Source organism: Gallus gallus, chromosome 1 (assembly GCF_016699485.2).
Source record: "Gallus gallus isolate bGalGal1 chromosome 1, bGalGal1.mat.broiler.GRCg7b, whole genome shotgun sequence".
NCBI classification, from domain to species: Eukaryota; Metazoa; Chordata; class Aves; order Galliformes; family Phasianidae; genus Gallus; species Gallus gallus.
In genome coordinates, this window is record NC_052532.1 from 71,390,548 (window position 1) to 71,410,826 (window position 20,279).

At 42.7% G+C, this 20,279-nt stretch overlaps 2 protein-coding genes across 2 annotated transcripts in view; one reads left to right on the forward strand and one right to left on the reverse strand.

Moving 5' to 3' along the window:
• Positions 1-20,279, reverse strand: part of CDPF1 (cysteine rich DPF motif domain containing 1) — a 50,016-nt gene that overhangs the window by 29,336 nt on the left and 401 nt on the right. The gene's annotated exons all lie outside the window — the stretch shown is intronic.
• TTC38L (tetratricopeptide repeat protein 38-like) lies at positions 122-20,092 on the forward strand. The gene is made up of 14 exons (XM_040650096.2): positions 122-197; positions 1,328-1,405; positions 2,169-2,250; positions 4,010-4,181; positions 5,756-5,929; positions 8,391-8,466; positions 9,450-9,569; positions 10,643-10,702; positions 11,347-11,385; positions 12,180-12,261; positions 13,663-13,828; positions 16,174-16,333; positions 16,619-16,692; positions 17,921-20,092. The coding sequence occupies exons 1-14, from the start codon at positions 174-176 to the stop codon at positions 18,012-18,014; spliced, it is 1,401 nt and encodes a 466-aa protein (XP_040506030.1). The 5' UTR covers positions 122-173; the 3' UTR covers positions 18,015-20,092.

Here is a 20,279-nt window from a genome sequence, read left to right on the forward strand (position 1 = left end):
TCAGCGTCGCGGGTGGACCGGCGGCGACGCCGCGCTGAGAGGATGACCGGCCCCGCCCCACGCCCGCCCCCGAGACCGCCCCGAGAGCGGCCTGGCCCGACCCCTTCTGCTGCGTGCTTTTGGCCAGCGCGGAGTCGCTCGGGCGAAGGCTGAGCAGGGGTTGTGGGACGGCCATGGCACCGCTGAGGGACTGCAAGGTACGGGTGGGCCGGAAAGGAGCGACGCAATGAGGGAGCCGAGCCGAGAGGCCGGTCCGCGGCTGCACGTTGCCGAGCGGCTGTGCCCCGGGGGTCCCGCAGCTGCGCCCGGGGGTCCCGCAGCTGCCGGGCGAGTGGGCGGCGAGGGCGAGCAGGCCTCGGCTTCGGCCTCTGCCGGGGCGTGGGGCCGGGGAACGAGCCCGTGGTGGGGGAGCTGCGGCGGCTGAGGCTGGAAAGGGGCGTGGGGAGCCGGCCCTGCCTTCGTGTGGCCTCGTCCGGGGTCGTCCCGAGAGGCGCTGTTTGTGGAGTTTCGCTCGCCCTGGGGGCTGGAACAGCGGGCTGAGTCCTGCCTGCTTCCCTCTGGGGGGGGGGAGGCCCGGTAACCTGGAAATTGTAGCCCCGACCTGGCTGCTCTCTCGGCGGTTTCTTCTCGCTGTTTTTGAACTCACGCTTGCAAGTTATAAAGTAAGTAAATTGTGGTTTTATGGAGTGGACTTTCAGGCTTGTACGTGAACTCTCTAGCCCTTGAATGGTTGGAATGTGAGCCTTTAATTAAATCTCAGTGGGAAAGCTTTAGAATATTGTTTAAAAAATGGCTACTAGTCTACCTATGAGCTTTGACAAGGGAGGTACTCGATATGTGATTAAGTTGGGAAAGGAAGCACCTCAGATAGTGCAGTGACAGACTTGTGGTTGTCTTGCCATTATATGTGGGAAAACACAGCCCTCTTGTCACGTGTAGAAAACCAAGGCCTTCATTCAGCATGTGACAGTTTCACAAGAAGTGTGCCTGCAGCAGAGGATCTGGTCAGAAGGGAACCATAATGAGTTAAGAATCATTCTTGCATTTTGAGCTCTGTAGCCTGTTAAGTTTCACCATTTACAATGTGTTGGTTCTTCCTCCCCACTGCTAACCACAACTAATGGAGTTGATTGTCATAATGTGGTCATCTGTAATTACGAGTGCAGAAAATGTTTCTGTGGCTGCTCAAGTTGTCTGTACAGTACAACAACACAACAACAAAACACAGTTGAAAAGCATCAGAGAATCGTTGCTTTTGAAGTTTGTTGGCTGCGTCTGGAAAAGCAGTGCGTGGCATAAGTAGGTTCTTTCTTTGTTTCTTGTGCAGGCCTGGCAGGATGCTGGACTTGGCCTGTCCACTGCTAGCAACGAAGCCTGTAAGCTATTTGATGCTGTGCTAAGCCAGGTATGAAATAAAACAAAAATAAGGGAATGTGTTTTGGAGGATCTTGTGCACCAAGTAGTCTTTGCTGTAGGTGATTTTTTTGAATTTCTTGCTGTCTGGAAGAGGAGAAAAAGATGTATTTAGTTTTATTTCTTGAGGAAAGAACACTCAAGCAGTCACTGTGCTAGTGTGTACTTAGGTGTATGCCCGTGGTTTGGTTCTTTCCCACAGCAAAGTCAAATCTAAGAGGTAAGCTGTGGTCTCAGAGGTGTTTTCTGTCACGTGTTTTCTGCAAACAGGCAGAGGAAACAGAGCCTGAGGATCAGGCTGAGTTCAGCCACTAGCTGTCAGCAGAAAACCGTGTTAGCTGAGAGCTCTGCTGAATGTTGCAGCTGTGGCAAAACCTTCACCTGGGCTGCTTATTGCGCTTATCACTGGAGAATCATCGAAGAGACATATGCTGCATAAAAAATGAGGATTGTTAGTTCTGCTGGTGGTCAGAGTACCTTAAAGAAAACATCTTCTCAGTTTTCTTCCTAAGCAAACTCAGTGTCCTGTGTTTAAAGTTTCTCTTTTGTCTTGCTTCCTTTAACTTTAACCTGCCTGGGGCCGTGGGCTACCTGATGTAGTGCCTGTTTGACTGCTTGTCTACCTTGCCAGTGGCAGGGGGTTTGGAACGAGATGATCTGATCGTGGAGGTCCCTTCCAGCCCAAGCCATTCTGTTTTTCTATGGGAGAATGAGAAGATGCCCAGTGTTGCTGTCAGTGTCTCTCTGTTTTGCAGTATGCGACATGGCGCAACGATGAGAACTTAGGAGGTATTGAAGGGTGTCTTTCCAAGTTAAAGGCTGCAGATCCAAATTTTGGTAAGTATAACCTTTAACTGTTAGCATGGGAAGTGCTGTAAGTCGCTCCAAAAGTAGTGCCTCCTGTTTATTTCCACGGAAACTGCAATGGCTACAAAGAGCACAATAACATTATTTGACGTAACTTTTTCTCCTCTACAAAACACAATTTTTCAACATAGTGAATCATGTGAACAGCTTTTCCATTTTGTGAGAACAGCCTCTTGCATAACTTAAGCGGATACTAACTGACAGAGAGGAGGCTTGCATAAATGTAAGCTCAGGAACGAAATGTGGAGGCTGTGAAACTTATTGTCAAGTGAAGATAAAAGATTAGAATAGATGTCCTGTTGTTGAAGATAAGGCAGCAGTAACAGATGCCTCAGCTCAATGCTGTACCAGTGGGAACTAGTTTGGGCTCCCCCCCTTAATAACTTGGAAATTTACAGTGAGAATGACTATCAGCCTTCATCCCATGACCACCAGAGACATTAATTATTTCTTGGAATTTCTGCGCATGTCCTTGGAATATAGTGAATATGTATGTGTTATGCCTTTTAAATATGTAGTCACTGCTTCTCTCAGTGTGCATGTTGGTGGAACAGTCCCATATGCACCCAGCATTGTAATAAAGGGAATACCTGCTTGATGTAACTCATTTGCACTCTGCAACTTCCTGAAGAGAAGTTGTGATGAGGAGGGGTTTGGCCTCTTCTCCCACACAACAAACAGGACCCATGAAAATGGCCACAAGTTGCACCAAGGGAGATTTAGGTTAGACATAAGGAAAAGTTAGATTAGACATACGGAAAATCTTTTTCTCTCGAAGAGTGGTCAGGCACTGGAATGGACTGCCCAGGGAGGTGGTGGAGTCGCTCTAACTGGCGGTGTTCAAGAGGCGTCTTGATGAGGTGCTACGAGTTATGGTTTGGTAGCATTTGGTAGTAATGGTGATAGGAGAATGGTTGGGCTAGATGATCTTGTAGGTCCTTTCCAACCTTGAGATTCTATGATTCTGTGATTCACTGGCATATCAAGTTACTCTGTCGGTTTTCTCGGCTTCTGTAGTCACCACAACTAGCTATGGGTTTTTCTCTAGAGATGACCAACAGCGTGAGTGCCACGCTCATAAAAAATCTACACTAGTAGAGGTGGCCCGTTGCTGGCTCTGCTGAAATGTATCAACTGCCACCTCGCTACGCTGGCACCTGCTGTTTGGTCTTCATAAGTGTTCAGCAAGCATCAATAATGTCAATAGTTGCCACTGTTTCTCTGTGAAGGAATTCAGTGACGTAACTTTGCTGCATACACACCTCTGCCTCAGACACCACTTTATCAGACTGCCCCTCTTCTGCTGTCATACATCAACAAAATGTTACAGAATATTGGCAGGAAAGTTCTACTGCTATCCCGGCATTTGCCTCTGACGTTGTGGACCAATGTAATAAAATGGGAGGTATTACTTTCGGAGCAGCCCTTCTGTGTCTTTATGTACTTCATTTTGGCATGTGGAAACTGGTGTGTTGTATAGAATTCTGTAGACCTTCTTTACAGGGGAGAGCAGGCTGTAATGATGTTTCCGTTTTTTTCACCTCGAGTCTTTTCCAATGCCTGTCATGAAGGGCAATGAGAACTTGAAGTTTATGGGTCTTTTCAGTGTTCTTTGGCTACAAATGAAACCCATTTTCAACCAAACCAACCCAAACTTCTTCATGCTCATATAGAGATGAATTATCTGCATTTCTGTACTGCTCATTGTGTAACTTGCTGATTTCCATAGTAATGGGACATGTCATTGCTAATGGATTGGAGCTTATTGGCACTGGAAGCTCAGTGCGGCTCAACAAGGATCTGGGCAGTGCACTGAAAACAATGACAACGCTGTCAAGATCTCAGCCTCTGACTGAGCGGGAGAAGCTTCATGTGTTGGCATTGGACATGTTTGCCAGGGGGTAAGTGGCTGGCCCTGTAGGGAAGGGGACAGCGGCTGGTGTTGTCATTCAGGCCCTTCTTGCTGTTGCTGTGTACTGCTGCCTTAGGCAGGAATGGGATACATTTATGTGTAACTACTCTAAGGTCTAGTATAATGTAACACAGTCAAGGACCCACGCTACCAATTCTTCGGAAGTACTTTTCACAGAATTGCAGGGATTGGAAAGGACTTCAAAAGACTGTTGAGTCAAACCCCTGCTAGGGCGGGTTCCCTATAACAGATTGCACAGGTAGGCATCCAGATGAGCCTTGAGTATCTCCATAGAAGAAGACTCTGCCTCTCTGGGCAACCTGTTCCAGTGCTCCATGTGTAAGATAGTAGAGTGACAGATGCTAGTATCAGTAGTTCTGCATAGCATTACTGTTCCATTCAGTACAATGAATTTATGTGCACTCCAGAAAAGTAATCATTCACTTTTATTATTTGTCAAACAAGTGAACATGGCTTTACGTCACGTATTTCATAGCAAAGGTAAAGAGGAAGCTACGGAAGCCCTGCTAGTGTGGGTTCAGTTCCCACTGGAGCAAAGGGGTCTGTGTGCATATGACTCTAGATGAGTTATCAAATTATAGAATGGCTTAGCGTGTAAAACACCTTCAAGATGATCAACCTGATCTACCAAGTTCCGTCATTATACCAGGTTCTTTAGTGTCATGTCCACACATTTCTTAAATTCTTCTGGGAATGGAGGGGCTGGGACTCCACCACTTCCCTAGGCAAGCTGTTCCACTGGCACCCCCCTAACTGTAACCTCCTTTCAGGTAGACCCCTCAGCCTCCTCCAAACGGTTGACAACCCATTCCCTGTGCTGCTCCTGAAATGTCTTGTTTTACAGTCCCTTCAACTCAGTTGCTCTTCTGTGAACGTGTTCTAGCAAATTTTTGCTGTGTGAGGCCCAAAAGTGTACATATTGGTCAAGGTGCATCCTCACTATTGTTGAGTACGGGGCCAATCTTTTCCTTCATGTCGCTGACCACACTGTTTCTGATGCAGGCCTGGATGCCATTGGCCTTGCAGGCCACCTGGGCACACTGCTGCCTCACGTTCAGCTGGTTGTCAGTCAGCACCCCCAGCTCCTTTTCTGCTGAGCCACTCATGCCCAAGTCTATACTACTGCAGGACTGGGGGCTTAGCGTTGTTGAATGTCATGCAGTTGGACTTAGCCCTTTGATCCAGTCTCTCCAGATCCATCTGCAAAGCCTTCTAGCTCCCAAGCAGATAACAGCTGATCTTTGTACAAACCTCAAGTTCAATCTCATGGGAATATCTTTATGGTTCAAGCGTGTCACTTTTTCCTTGTCTTTTGCAGCTTTTGTTAGAACACTTTTTTTATCTGACTTCCCAGAAAGTGCCTTGTTTAAATCACGTCATTGTTTCTTAAAGAAAAAGCAAACTGAGCTAAAATTTCATCAGGAAGAAAAAGGCTTTTGGTGTTGAATCTTCTCTTTGTCAGACTAGTAGGAGTTTAGAACTACCAGCAGGGGCAGGTATGCATGTCTTCTTTGAACAACCAAAACTTTTGTTTGTTTATAGACAGCTTCCAAAAGCTTGTGATGTATGGGAACAGATTCTGCAGAGCCATCCGACTGACTTGCTAGCCCTCAGGTTTTCCCATGACACTTATTTCTACTTGGGATATCAGATACAAATGCGAGATTCTGTTGCTCAGGTTTTTCCTTTCTGGACACCTGAAGTTCCTCTGAGCAGGTAGGTCATGCTTCATTTTCAAAATTGCTCTTTATCTGATGTGTGCATGCTTTTTGGTTTTAGGTTGAAACGCACCTGACTAATAGGATTTGTTAGAAACGGAAGTGTAGACAAGATCAATGGCTTATAAATGAAGTCAAGTGAATTCTAGGTGACCACAGCTCGAACATCTCCCCTATATCCCTGCTGACGCTGTTAGTGAAGTTTTTTTTGTTTAGTTTAGTTTTCAGAAGTGAGCTGTATCTCATTTAGTGATTTTTTTGCTATCAAATAAGGCACGTGTCATGTAAAGCGTAAGATAGAATTGTGTACTCACAGAAGGCAGTGGCAAAACGCCTTTGGGCTCTTGTGTGCCCATATAAAAATAAATATTTTCTTCTCTCATTTGCGGGCTGTGTTGTTATTGGTAGATCACATCATGTAGGGAAGAACTTCCAGAATTTAAGTGGAACTCTGAAACAGAGTTTTGGGATATCCTGTCACAGCTGGTGCAGCAAAGATTGACAGGAATGTAGCTTTTTTTTCTTTATTTAGCCCTGAAAGACTTGGTTTCCCCATGTTAATTCATGATAACCTGAATGTATTGTCAAGTAGGGAGTTAATATAAAAATAACTTGAGATAATTGGTAAAGTTACTTTATTTTTAAGACCTGTGTAATTATTTGTAAGCTACAAACTATGTAAAAATCTATGTGGCGTTATACTTCAATGCACGCACTTAATGTTTAGAGTGAGACAAATAAACCATCCTTAGGCAGGCATAATTTTCTGAGTGTTCTGTGAATGTTTCTGAGGACAAATGCACTGTACCTCAATAGCCAGGACAGTATGCTTTTGTCTTCCACAAACAGTGTAGAAAGTGCAGACTGAATATTAACATAGTAATGAAACTATGGCACCCCCCAATCTCATGGCACAGAAGGCAGTGTCTTTTTTCCATTAGTGTTATCACAAGGAAAATGTGAAATCCTTTGTTCTTATGTATGCTAATGTGATTTGTTGGAGAAGTAGGACTTAGCAGTTTTGACTGGGTTTTAGGAAAATTTTTTTGGCACAGTGCTACGGAGGTGCAGATTGTTGTCTACTTAATTGTAAAGTAAAAGGAAACACCCATTTACCAAACTTTCCTTGACATGTAAAAATCTGGCAAGTATTGAGTGTCCTCAAACTGACCTGCATGTGAAGTTGCATATGAATTGATACTTGGGCAAAAAATAAGTATATATTTAAAACAAACAAAAAACAAAACAAAAAAACAACACACCCACAAATCTTTATTCTTTACATGCAATGTACTCCACATGTTTTAGTAACTTATTTTGCCTACAGAGTTTAAAACCAATACCTAAGCAGATATTTTCAGAAAAAGATCCTATGGTGTTTTGCACTCTGCGATTCTGCAAATACAATATCAGTTAAATATTTCTTCAGGTGGCCGCATTGGGTATGTTCACAGGAGCATATAATAGGCATGCTTCCCTGTACATTGGGCCTTTATTGCTTAATGATGGTACCTTTTTCTTTTACAATATCTTCAACCGTTTTTAACAAGCCTCATTGCGTTAAGGTGCTTGCGTATAGTGGGCAGTGAAGAAAGTGCAGCTGGCTGCAGTCCTATGTGTTGCCTTTGAGATATTCAGATAACTTTGGTGACAGCACTTTCTTACTCCTGAACATCTAATTTTTCATCAGTACAACTGCTCTGTGCAACTCTTAATTCCAGCTTATCCAAAAGGGTAAATGTCAACGGCTCTTAAAATACAAGTGGTATGCCTCTTGTCACTGTTTTCTGTGCTGGCATCTCTGGGCCTCTCCTTTCTGATGAGGAGTAGCTCATTGTTCTGTATTCTCAAAGGATTCAAGCTTGCAGTCCTGCAACAGCACTGAGGTTTACCACCAGCAGCAGCCTGAGAGTGGATGTCTTTCACCTACAGCCTGGTGGGCCTGAGGAGCCAGAGCAGTCTCCTTCTAGAAACTAGAGTGTGTTTTGATACACACCCACTCACCACATTCGAACTGTAAATCTGAAGTCATTTGTGGTTGCCTTCTGTTTCCTTTGTTGGTGAAATTCAGTGTGTTACAAAACATGTTGACTTTGAAAAATGGCATCACAGTGGTTGAGCCTAACTACGGGAATGGAGACATTGAGCCTAAATATTGTCTCCGTTACCTACAATTCAGCATTGAAAGAACTGTGTTCCCAGTTCCACGTGATGCTTTGGCCCATGCAGTCAGTAGATTCCATGTTTTTAGTGTATCTGTTGGGCATGGGGAAGGGTTGGTCTTCTGTTAAGTACACACATTTATGATAGTTAGGCCATGAGCTCTGTCTGTTGTTTGGAATTGTGAAGTACTTTGCAAGGACTGTTTTGAGTTAAATGCTGTTTCTAGTATGTTTTTCAATCCTTGCTGAAATCTTGTTCTAAGTGGGTAAAGTGTTGTTCCTTTCCATTTTGCTTAGCTACGTGAAAGGCTTCTACTCTTTTGGACTCATGGAGACAAACTTTTTTGATCGTGCTGAGGAGCTTGCCCGTGAGGTAAACTGCCTGTTCTTGACGGTATAAGGTTTTTAAAATGGTTAGTCATGTGCTCCCTATCTCTGAGTGATGTTTTGCACAAATGCTGTAAACTGAGTATTCGTCATCACTGTCTTCAGTGGATGTAGAAAAGAGCTACTGCAAACGCTCATTTTGACAGGGAACTACTAATAACTGTCCCTTAGAATCCTCTATGCCTCTTGCTGCATCCCACACGTGTAACTGGCTGTTAACGTCTACTAAAGAATGTTAGATTGGTTTACTGTAATCTGCTCTTGACAGTTCATTCTGTTTGGGTTCCCTCTCTGTTTTCTTTTCTAGACATATACTCATGGATTAGTAAACAGTTGGGTGTACAGTGTTCCTGGGGATCAAAATTAGCCTGTGTATACCCATTTGATAAAGATATTAGTTGTGTTTGTTCTACAGTCTTCGGGGTTGTCTCTGTCCTCTAGGGATCTCGGATGCAGTTAATCTCTAGTCTTGGCAAGGTTCTGTTGCGTCAGATTGCTGTAGGTGGCAACAAAGATGAAACTGCTACTGACTAACCTTACAAAATGGCTAAGATACAGTGGAATTTGGAGGAAGAAGGAGTTATTTGCTCAGTATTCAGAGCTGGCTGTAGTCTTAAAGAAAAAAGCAATTGCTTGCAAGACTGTATTGTGCCTGTGCACGCAACTCTTTCATGGCCGGTCCTGATGTATGTCTGAAATAAAATGTTGTTGGATAGGCTTTGTTGAATCCTGCATTCTAAAGCTGTTTTGCACATCTTCACCTCTGTGTGGTAGAATTCAGGAAATCATCCAGAGAACTTTTTCTTCCTTCCTGTCCAAATCAGTCTTCCAGGTGTAGCTGGTTGGAGCAGAATAGGGTTGTACCTAACATGCAGCAAATAAAATTAGTCTCTTGTGTCCCTGTCCCCAGTAATAAATGCTTATTTGCCAGTTGAGAGATTCATGACGTTTTCCTTTTTTCACTCATAGGCTTTGGATATAAATCGGACTGATGCATGGTCTGTTCATACTATAGCTCACGTAAATGAAATGAAAGCAGAGGTGGAGAAAGGGTTAGCATTCATGAAGGAAACAGAAGACAACTGGAAGGTAAGCTTTGTCACAGCATCTCTGAAAGATATCTTTTGAGGTCTTCTTTGCCTGCTCCAACCAACTCCTGCAATTCTTCTTCATCTAATTCCTTTCTGTCTGTGTACGTGTTACAAGCAATGCGAGTTTTCAGACTTATGCCAAACACTCAACTACTTGAGCTGCTGCTGTTGATTTTTGTAGTGTAATATTAAGCAAGGAAAGATTACTAAAGGAATTATCATACCTCAGTAAAGTTCTGACATTCACTGGGAACCTTTGTGTTTCCTGCAATTGAAGCCGTTGTCAGCATGATACTGAAGATGCTTTTTCCATTTGTGAGAAGATTAAATTTAACTACTATGTTGAGAGAGAATGAAAAGAGAAGCTTTCTGGTATTTTGGTTTTTCACTTAAAGATAATGGAATTATATTCCTGTTTGTCTATTCTCAGTGTGCTCACAAAAGTGAACAGCAATTACATTGCCTTGAAGAATAGGCTAGGGAAGGGCATTTGAACTTCTGGTGTCAGCTGGGAAGGACGGTGCGAGGTTGGTACCATTCAGTGTATATTCATCTCACCCAAGGTTTTGGTATTTGGTATCTGTTTTGCAGTCAGTAGTAAGGACGTAAGTTTAAGAAGCCATTACTCAGTCTGAAATGGGAATCTAGATGAGTGGGACGAATGGCCCTCCTAAGGTGGGCGTTTCTCTGCACTGTCTAGCCACATTACTTCAATCAAGACCCTTATATTTTAGAGAGGCAAATCTTATTCTTGTAGATAGTTTTTCTATTTTTTTTTTTTTTTTTCCTTAAGGAGTGCTGCAAAAGAGTGAATTTTTCTGAGGCATCCAAGCGCAGTTCTTCTCTGGCAAGAGTCTTGGGGAAAACTTTGATTTTTGTAGTGTTTCCCTAAATTTGCAAGGAGCGAGTGTAACAATGAGAGATTTAATGTAGGCCATCTGATGTGATGTTCTTGTCTGACCTGCCTTTTTGAAGCACTCGTTGAAGAGGAAAACAGAAATCTGCCTAGATACGTTGAAATGAAAAGTTATTATGTATATCATAACATTTCTCTCCTTTTTCTTTTTTCAGGATAGTGATATGCTTGCTTGCCATAATTACTGGCACTGGGCTTTATACTATGTAGAAAAGGTATGAGATGTTTTCATACTGATGATTTATGGTCTAGACAGATAATTCATCCTATGCTAGATAAAAGGCAATCCTAGTATTTATAGAGATTTGTTTTTCCAGGTATTTCAAGGGATGCTGTTGTAAAAATATGTTGGTGTTATTTTATAAGATAGTCCTCTAGTATAGTTAACAGCATATCACGTTGTAGTGCAGAATTTCTTTAGACTTCATAATGCTTAGTGCTTGTCACGTTTGCATCCTTAATGAATTGAACCCTGTCTCATTAAAAAGGTGCCATACTTTGGTCGGAACACACTGTCAGTTGCTTACATCTGGTACCGATGACATAGAAAGCATAGCTCTCAACAGTAGTTGAGAATTCTGAAGGGAAGATTAGAAAGAGAGATAAAACCTCATCTTTTTCCCTCATGTGTAACACACTCCAGTATTTGTTCTCATTATTAAATGGGACCTAAATATATTGGTTATTTTAGCTAGTAAGACCTGCTTTACCTTCGTCTTTTCTCTCTTTTTCTTAAGTCATGAGACAGTGAAGTAGTGTTATGGCATCTCTTAATTGTATTTATATCCTTGGTTGCTACTCATCACTCTCGCTTACTCTACCAGAATATTAATCACACGGTCCTTATTTGCTTTTACAGGGGGAATATGAGGCTGCTTTGACGATTTATGACAATCATGTGAGTAGAGGTCTTTTATATTTATTGAAGGGCATGCTTCAGATCATGATATGTGTTTTCTTCCTTCTGCAAGCAATTGAAACCTCCCACAGTGTGCTATGCATACGTGATACTTCTCTCTGTTGTTAGGAAAGCCATTTCTCACCAGGTGGAATGCCCAAAAACCTGTGTCTCTCTTATTCGTGATTTTTAGGTCTCAGTTGTATTTTTTTTTTTTTTTGGAGGGGGGAGAAAAAGCTTTGTTAAAAGGGCGTAAAACTTTTGTCCTATAAAGTCAAGGTACCCTTACAGATAATTGATTTTGCACTTCAAGTATTAGCAGAAGCAGGTCTTCCCATTTCTAGTTAATATGCTCCTGTTCTATGCTGTATAGATTTCAACACAGTCTTAGTAAATAATATTGAATTTGGTAGGATAGCATATATTTGTAAGAATCGTAAAAGTAATGTTGTCATTAAGGAAGTTGTTGTGCAGATTCCTGTCTACTAACTCTGGCAAAGTGAAGTAATATTTATGGCACTAGACTGGGGGGGGGGGGGGGGGGGGGACTTGGTGACCCTCTGTGCTTACCTAGTTGAACTTCGTAACAGGTAAAACAACACAAGTGAAGCAATATGGTAGCATTTGTCATTACAAATTGCTGTATTCGGGAATGATGCAATTAGCAGTGCAGTTGTGAGACAGGTATTTTGGGATGAATGAAAATGTAATTTTGTACTGTACACAGAAGTTTGATTATCTGAGTAATCAAGATTATTGTCATGAGCACAGCTTATGAGCACTTGTGATTACAGATTGCTCCCAGGCTCTTGTCAAGTGGAAGCATGCTGGATTTAGTAGATAATTCTTCAATGCTGTACAGGCTTCATCTGGAAGGTAGGGTATCCAACTGTAATTCTTTATGAACAGTAATGGAAACAGTTATTTTTGCCTCCTCCTCCATCACATACCCTAGCATGTCAGAGGAGTGTTTAAAGTGTTTTTGGCTGGCATAGAATTAGTTTTTTTCATAGTAACTCTTGCAGTGCTGCATTGTGAATCTGTGGGCAGAGCAAGTGTTGATATCTCACAGGTATTTCAGCCATTGCTGAACAGTGCTTGTGGTGGTTGTGAAGGCCTTTTCTGTTTCTCACGTTGCTGTGCCAGCAAATAGGCTTGGGGTGTGCACAAGAATTTGGGAGAGGACACAGCCAAGATACAGGGGATACAGCTGACCATGCAATGTCACTCAGCAACAAAAGCTGGGGAGAGGATGAGGAAGGGGGGACGTTTTCAGAGTTAGAGTGTTTGTCTTCCCAAGGAACTGTTGTACATCATTAAACCCTGCTTCCCTGGGAATGGCTGAACATCTCAACTGCCTGCCGATGCGGAGTAGTGAATGAAGTTCTTATCTGGCTTGGCTCACGTGCCCTGCTTTAGTTTTACCTATTAATCTGTCTTTATGTGATTCCACAAGTTTTCTCACTTCTGCCCTTCTGATTCTTCTCCCTGTTGTGAGTGTGGGGGAAGTGGGTGGGCAGCTGCTGTGTGGTGCTTGGCTGTCTGCCAGGGTTAATCCACATTGTGTGCATAACCTTTATTCTTCCCAAGAGCTTCCCCTACCACACCCATGCCGTGCAGTATTTCATTGAGCTCAAGCTAACATGGGTCACATCTTTATTTTTTTGAAAGTTCAACGTATATTGTCCCTGGCAATGTGAGGCTGCAAAATGAAGTATGTTGGCCTCTAAAAAGCTACAGAGCTTTCTCCAAGTAAATTTCAAATTAGATACTTTATATTTGGATATTGATTGGCCTCTGGCTTTTGTGTACTCCCATAACTCAGTGGCATTTCTTAACTTTTTAAAGCTAGAATTTGTGTTCCTGAACAGGGCAAGGAGGAGTTTCTTTCATAATATGCTACTGAAACTGAAACATGAAAAATGCTGCATTGGATTCATTTATGAAATTCATCTTATTACTCTGTATCATTTGATTGCTGCTGGTGATTTGGAATGAACATCCTCTCCAAGCAGATGGCGGCAATCGCTTAATGAAGATGGATCCTCACATAATGCAATCTCAAATATTGGTGATAAATTACTGACAGTCAGTGAACCCTTTGCCCAGATTAGGCTCTCTGTAACTAAGCGTTACTCTATAATATAACTTTGCCACATCAGAGACTGTTTTCTTGAGTTAAGTAGCAGTGCTCTCCTTGACATGTGATGCTGATATATACTACTAAGTGATGTTTTTGCACGTGGTATTTTTATTAAAAAAGTCTTTTACTCATAGGTGTGAAGCTTGGAGACAGGTGGGACAATGTCCTCAAGCATGCAAAGAAGCACACCAAAGATCACGTTCTTCTTTTCAATGATGCACACGTGTTGATGTCCTCACTTGGAGCCAAAGATCAGAAAACTACTGATGAGCTTTTAACAACTCTTCAAGAACTTGCCAAGTAAGTTACATGATTTAAAGTACTGTATTGAATAAATATTTTGGCCTCTGAGCATCTAAGTGATGATTTCTCTGGCTTGCAGAAGTGTTCAACACACTTCTCTCTGCTGTACTGTGTCACTTGGCCAGGCCTGGTTTAAATAGACCAGTGTCCATTTAGGCCGTGTCTGTAATTATTGTTATGATTTAATGCCTAGAGAGGCTTCTGTTCTTGTTAAGCCAGAATCTCTTATGTTTGTCACAGGTACTTACTGAATGATTGCTTTGTATTTTCTTGCTGTGGGTTCATACTAAGTTACATTATGTGCAGGGGATAAAGGCTTTCACCTGTATAACAATATGGACATTGTACAGTGTATGTCAGCTGTCTGTGTTGGTTCTTTAAGCTCTGTTTTAAAAGGAGTGAGACTGTCATAGTCCTTCTGTGGGAAATTGGTTTCTAAGCAGTGCTAAAAACGTAGAATTGTAGAATCAACAAGGTTGGTAAAGACCCACAGGATCATCCAGTCCCACCATCCACCCATCACTAATACTCCTCACTCAACCATGTCCTTCAAAAGAACGTCCAAACGTTCCTTGAATGCCTCCAGGGTCAGTGACTCCACCACCTCCCTGGGAAGCCCATTCCAGTGCCTGATCACCCTTTCAGAGAAGCAGTATTTCCTAACGTCTAGCCTGAACCTTCTCCGGTGCAGCTTGAAGCCATTCCCTCTAGTCCTATCACTAGTTACATGAGAGAAGAGGCCAACCCCCAGCTCACTACTACTTCCTTTCAGGTAGTTATAGAGAGCTATAATGTCTCCCCTGAGCCTCCTCTTCTCTAGACTGAACAATCCCAGCTTCTTCAGCCGCTCCTCATAAGGCCTGTGCTCCAGACCCCTCACCAGCTTTGTTGCCCTCCTCTGGACACGCTCCAGGGCCGCAGTGTCCTTACAGTGAGGGGCCCAAAACTGGACACAGTACTTGAGGTGCGGCCTCACCAGTGCTGAGTACAGGGGAACAATTACTTCCCTGTTCCTACTGGCAACACTGATTCTGATGCAAACCAGGATGCCATTGGCCTTCTTGGCCACCTGGGCACACAGCTAGCTCATGTTCATCAATCAATACTTTGAGGTCTATTTCCTCTACACAGTCTTCCAGCCACTCTGCCCCAAGCCTGTAGCGTTGCCTGGGGTTGTTGTGGCCAAAGTGCAGGACCCGGCATTTGGTCTTAATGAACCTCAACCTGTTGGCTTCAGGCCAGCTATCCAGCCTATCCAGATCTCTCTGTAGGGCCTCACTACCCTCAGGTGGATCAACACTTCCAGCCAACTTGGTGTCATCTGCAAATTTACTGAGGGTGAAAATACTTCTAGAGAATTTTGCTTTCAAGTTTTTTGCTTTCACTTACTTGCCAAAATTGTCCAGTGAAGCTTTTCAACATAACAATGTGGTGTTTTTCATATGCTCTGTAACGTCTAACTGTAAATTACCATGATTTTTCTTCATTTTTTTCTTGGGGGGGTTCATCTGTGTATGATGTAAATGTAGCTGGTAGATCCTAAAAGCAAGCTAATGGTTTGACTGGTACAGTTTTAAGCACAAAAGTTAATGGATTAGAAGTTGTAAGCGATAGAACACCTGACCAGATTCTGCAGTGGACAGAGGGGAGGAAAAACAGATGAGTACTTACTAAATATTTATATATAACTGCTCTAAATTGAATCCCTCCCTTAAGTGTGACAGATAGATTTGAATATTTAAACACTGAACAACTCCAGCTGTAAGTGAATGAAAGGCTGCTGAAATGTGGAGAGAATGCATCAGGGAACGCAAAGCTGACATGTGGGTTTTGTAGGGTAGTAAACTCACAACTTAGAGTCAAATGACATCCCTGTTTGCCCAGCTTCTCTGCCTGGAGTTACCCTACCACCTTTCCTCCTCTGCTTTCTGGCTGTAGCATCACAGAAGTTCCATTTCATCCTGCTTTCAAGCCCGTAATTGCTGGTATTGCTTTGCAGCTTGCTGCTTAAAAATTCTGCTCAAATCTAGATTCCTCTCCCTCCACACACACCTTGATCAGAATAAAAATTAGTGCAGAGTTCTCTGGCTTTTTTCCCAGTCAAGATGATACATTGCAAAGGCTTGGGCTTGTGACATGTGTGAACGTGTGCATAAGAAGGTAGTCTGGTTGACTGATGAGTACAAAAAGGAAAGTAAAATAACCACACCAAAAGTTACTAAGTACAGTACCTGAAATATCAGGCCTTGTAGAGTCAAAAAAATCAGGCAGTGCCAGGCTGGCATTGAATATGCATATTTCTCGTTTGGTTTATGAGAGTTAATCATTTTCTCATTCTACAGGGATCCTGGCGAAGACCACGAGCTTTCTCTGGCTCCTAGTGTGGGGTTGCCATTATGCCAGGCTTTGGTGGAGTTTGAAAATGGAAACTGTGACAAAGCTGTAGATCTGCTGTACCCGATCCGTTACCAACTAATCCACCTTGGAGGCAGCAATGCTCAGGTAAAGGACATCAATGGAAGATGTGACTCAAGATGTGACTCAGCCCACTTTCAGTAGCTTCCATGGGTGCTTTCGTTATTAAGAGCACTTGTTTCTTCGAAAAGGGAACAACTGAACTGTGCTTGTGACTGAATCCTGTTTGCAAACACTTAGCAGCAGTGTTAGCTATTCATGTGTATCAACAGGAAAACTTTGCTTGGGGGCTGTTGGTAAACGAGATGTTGTAACCAGCAATACTTTCTAAGTTACTTACTAACTTACATCTTTACTAACTTGTTTTTGCAGAGAGATATTTTCAGCCAGCTATTGATTCATGCTGCTTTAAATTGTAAATCCCAAGCCAAACAAAACCTCGCTAAGTGAGTATTTTTCTTGTTATTTTTTTCTTTTTGTGGTGATAGTCCTATTTTATAATCAGGATGTAGCAAAGTACCTCCAAACAACAACATTTGTGTTGATACGCCCTATGAGGAGGGGCTGAGGGAACTGGGGCTGTTTAGTTGGGGAAAAGGAGGCTGAGGGGAGACCTTATTGCTCTCTTCCAATATCTGAAAGGTGCTTTCAGCGAGAGTGAGGTTGGTCTCTTCTCACTGCTGACAGGTGACAGGATGAGGGGAAATGGCCTCAAGTTGCACCAGGGTAAGTTTAGGTTGGATATCAGGAAACACTTCTTTAAAGTAGGGGTTGTTAATCACTGAAAAAGGCTCCCCTGGGAGGTGGTTGAGTCACCATACCTGGATGTGTTTAGAAACTGGATGTGGTGCTCAGGGACATGATTTAGCAGAGGGTAGTTAGAGTTGGGGTAGTTTGGTTAGGTCATGGTTGGACTTGATGATCTTTAAGGTCTTTTCCAACGTGAGTGATTCTATGATTCTTTGTTAAATGTAGTAACATTTAACTAAGATGAAAAGTTCAACAGCTGTCTGTTCCAGAAGCACAACATTACAGCATGGATGATTCATTTGTATTTGTTCAAGGGCAGTTGATTTTTGGATGGTTCTGTCTTAAACAGTGGCATCTTGCCAGTTGGTTGTGTACTTAATGAACTCCTACATTTTGGTGACCTGCTGGACATCAAGTTTATCCTAATGATAACACCTGTTTTATTGGGAAATAGGATGAACAGATTCTGATCTGCACGCTTGCTTTAGTAGAAATCACAAGAGTTTTGTTTAGTAGAAACCATAGATGTTCCTCATTGGCCTGCTTAGAGTTCTGTTTAACTTTATTAAGGAGCCTGCTGTGTGCTTAGAGGAATGCCTGTCTCCTCAGGACAACATGAAGCCTTGCCTGTTTGCCTCGTGAAGTCTTCTTGAAACATGAATAGCAGATAAAATATCAGAATGATTATTTGGTGCCCTCCGAGTGCTCATTTTCCATCTCTGTCAGTGTTAGAAAGAACACTCTTCTGCCTGATCTCCCTGCCGAGGCCAAATGTTTTCAGTAAAGGAAATCTCTACCTCAAGAGCAGGTCTTTAGGTGTTGTTTTACTGCTCTTGTAGGGCTACTGCTGGCAGTTTTTTGGGGGAAAATGATGTACTCAGTGACTTTCTTTCCACTTTCCTTCTACTTATTCTCCTTTTTCAGGTGCCTCCTGAGAGAACGTGATGTGATGAGACCAAATTCACCAATGACGGAGCGACTTATAAGGAGAGCAGCAGCTGTTCATTCAGTGGCTTAAGTCTGTCCTCAGTGCTAGCAATAAGCTTACCAATCTATGTATGGGTGCTGGGAGCAGAGGGATCCCTAGGAGCTAGAGAATCTCTAGGAGCAAGAGATCCGATGACAGCTTACTTGGAAGATGCAACTTGAAATGCAACAGCTTTAAATCTTGGATGATTCCACAAAGAAATGAGAAGATTACCTGCTTGTAATGCACAGTTCTCTGAATCTTCCTGGGACACTGCTTTTCTAGTATATTTTCTTTGAAGTTCCCTCTGACCATGCCAATATTAGGTACAGTAGCAGTGCCTGGCTTTCAGTCATTCATTGTCCCAGTTTGTTACTTCATTAATATGTTAAATAATCAGTAAACTTTTCAGATACTTCAAGTGGACCTTCTCAGCGTAAGAATAGGAAAGTATGGGGCCAGAGCCAGTGTCAAGCTCCCAGTCCATTAAGGCTTGACTTACCCTGGCATTTCAGATCTGTGTTCCTTCAGAATCTTTTTCCAGGTTGTAAGAAGCTGGAACAATTCTTTGCTCAAAGCGTGTTTAGCGGCACCCATCTGAGACATAATCTGCTTGACAAGCTTTTGGGATTAATGGTTTCCATGAGCACAGCGGTAAGAGAAACATACGTGGCTGGGAGACGAGGAGAAACCTTTTCAGCTGTTGCTTCTTCTGGGCATTCAAGCTGATTTACGTGGGTCATCTTGGAGGAGAGGACCACCATGCAGTCAATGTTTATACCTAGCAGCCCACTGTGCGACAATGGCGTGATCAATGCCAAGTGATCGACCCGACAGGAAGGGCATGTACTATGGACATGCTGTTGCAACTACTGGTGCCCCCAGTGAACAAAACAGAAGTGACCTTGGCAACCCGGTGCTGCCCCTGGCAACCCAAAAGACACTAGGGAGAGGATTAAAACCCAAAGAGTTCTGAGGAAGAATGTGTACCCCATCTGCTGAACTGCAGCCATGCTGGTCAATGAGACATTGTTGACTGACTTGCTGGGTCCCTGGTGGTTACTATCCCTGCTCTATCGTCTGCTAGGATTTCTGTCTTTACTGTCACTAACCTGTGGGCTGCAGCGTGGAGCTAACCAAGTAGCAGTGTTGATGGGGTATACTTAGAAATTCTATATGTCTTTTGTTTGTGTCTTAAGAGTTCGTAAAAGTACGGGATATAGCTACAAATGGCACTTAATCATGCTGTGATGTTTGTTACAGATTGAAATGCACATCTCCTTTTTAGACATACATACATGTAAGCAGGGTTAATAAGACATTTATCAAGGAAGGCAGCCTGAATGAGTCCACGCATCTTCACAGAAGCTTCCCAGGCTAGCTACCCCCTTATCTTAACTGAAGCCTCAGTTTTTCTTCCTGCTTTGACAGCTTCAAGATCTCATAGCCTGGGTTGTGCACATAGCACTTGAGCTCACAAATCCCTACACATTTACTTAGAGGTAAGAAAATTATGACAATAAATGAGTTGGTGGGAGAAGAAGACTTAGTGCAAAATTATTATGTTATGTAGATAACAAGAGACTTTTTGGAGACAGCGTGGCTCATGTGTTAGCTGGTCGGTAAACAGAAAAAAAACAGAACAGGTAAAAAGTGTTCTTTTCAGCAGACACTGAGAACTGTAACACTGCAAAAGACTCAGTGGCCCCCTCTCTCTTTATTCTCACCTAAAGGGAATAATAAAATAAATAAATAAGTCCCCAGCCATCACAGGGTTCATACTCTTCATGGCTTTTTTGGTTCGGTGATGTTTTTTGGCAGTAAAAGCTCTGTGTCAGCAAAAGAAAAACAGGCAGTGCAAAGGTAATGTACAAGCTAGAAAATTTAGCAACTCAGCAAGCCCAGGCAGAAAACTCCCATGTCAAATTGGGTTAATAACTGCATGATCTGCCAATTAGAACTGTCCACTGTTCCTGATTGTACAAGCATGCCTTATTTGTAGAGATGTACATCCTTACTCTACTTGAAGCAACATACAAAGTAATGCTTTTGTTGTAACACCTACTCTGTCTAGCAAGGCTCTCCAGTTTTTTGGAAAATAAAGTCATGAGGAAAAAAATGACATAGAACCTTGAAGCACAAAGGACTTAAATTTTGTCTATATAAAAAATACTATTTCAATTGTAAGGGTATAGTTAATGTAATACCCTCACACGTAGTTATAATTAGTTTGCCAAAAGGGGTTCCTATCAGTACAACTTGCATTCCACACCCATTCAGAGAAAGAAATCAACATGAGGTGTCCTTGCACTGGTA

Excerpts from the sequence above, each read along its gene's own strand:
- TTC38L (XM_040650096.2), top strand. The coding sequence starts at position 174 with ATGGCACCGCTGAGGGACTGCAAG. Across the intron at positions 1,406-2,168 it reads TTGATGCTGTGCTAAGCCAG|TATGCGACATGGCGCAACGA; the intron begins GTATGAAATAAA and ends TCTGTTTTGCAG. Across the intron at positions 16,693-17,920 it reads GCCAAACAAAACCTCGCTAA|GTGCCTCCTGAGAGAACGTG; the intron begins GTGAGTATTTTT and ends CTCCTTTTTCAG.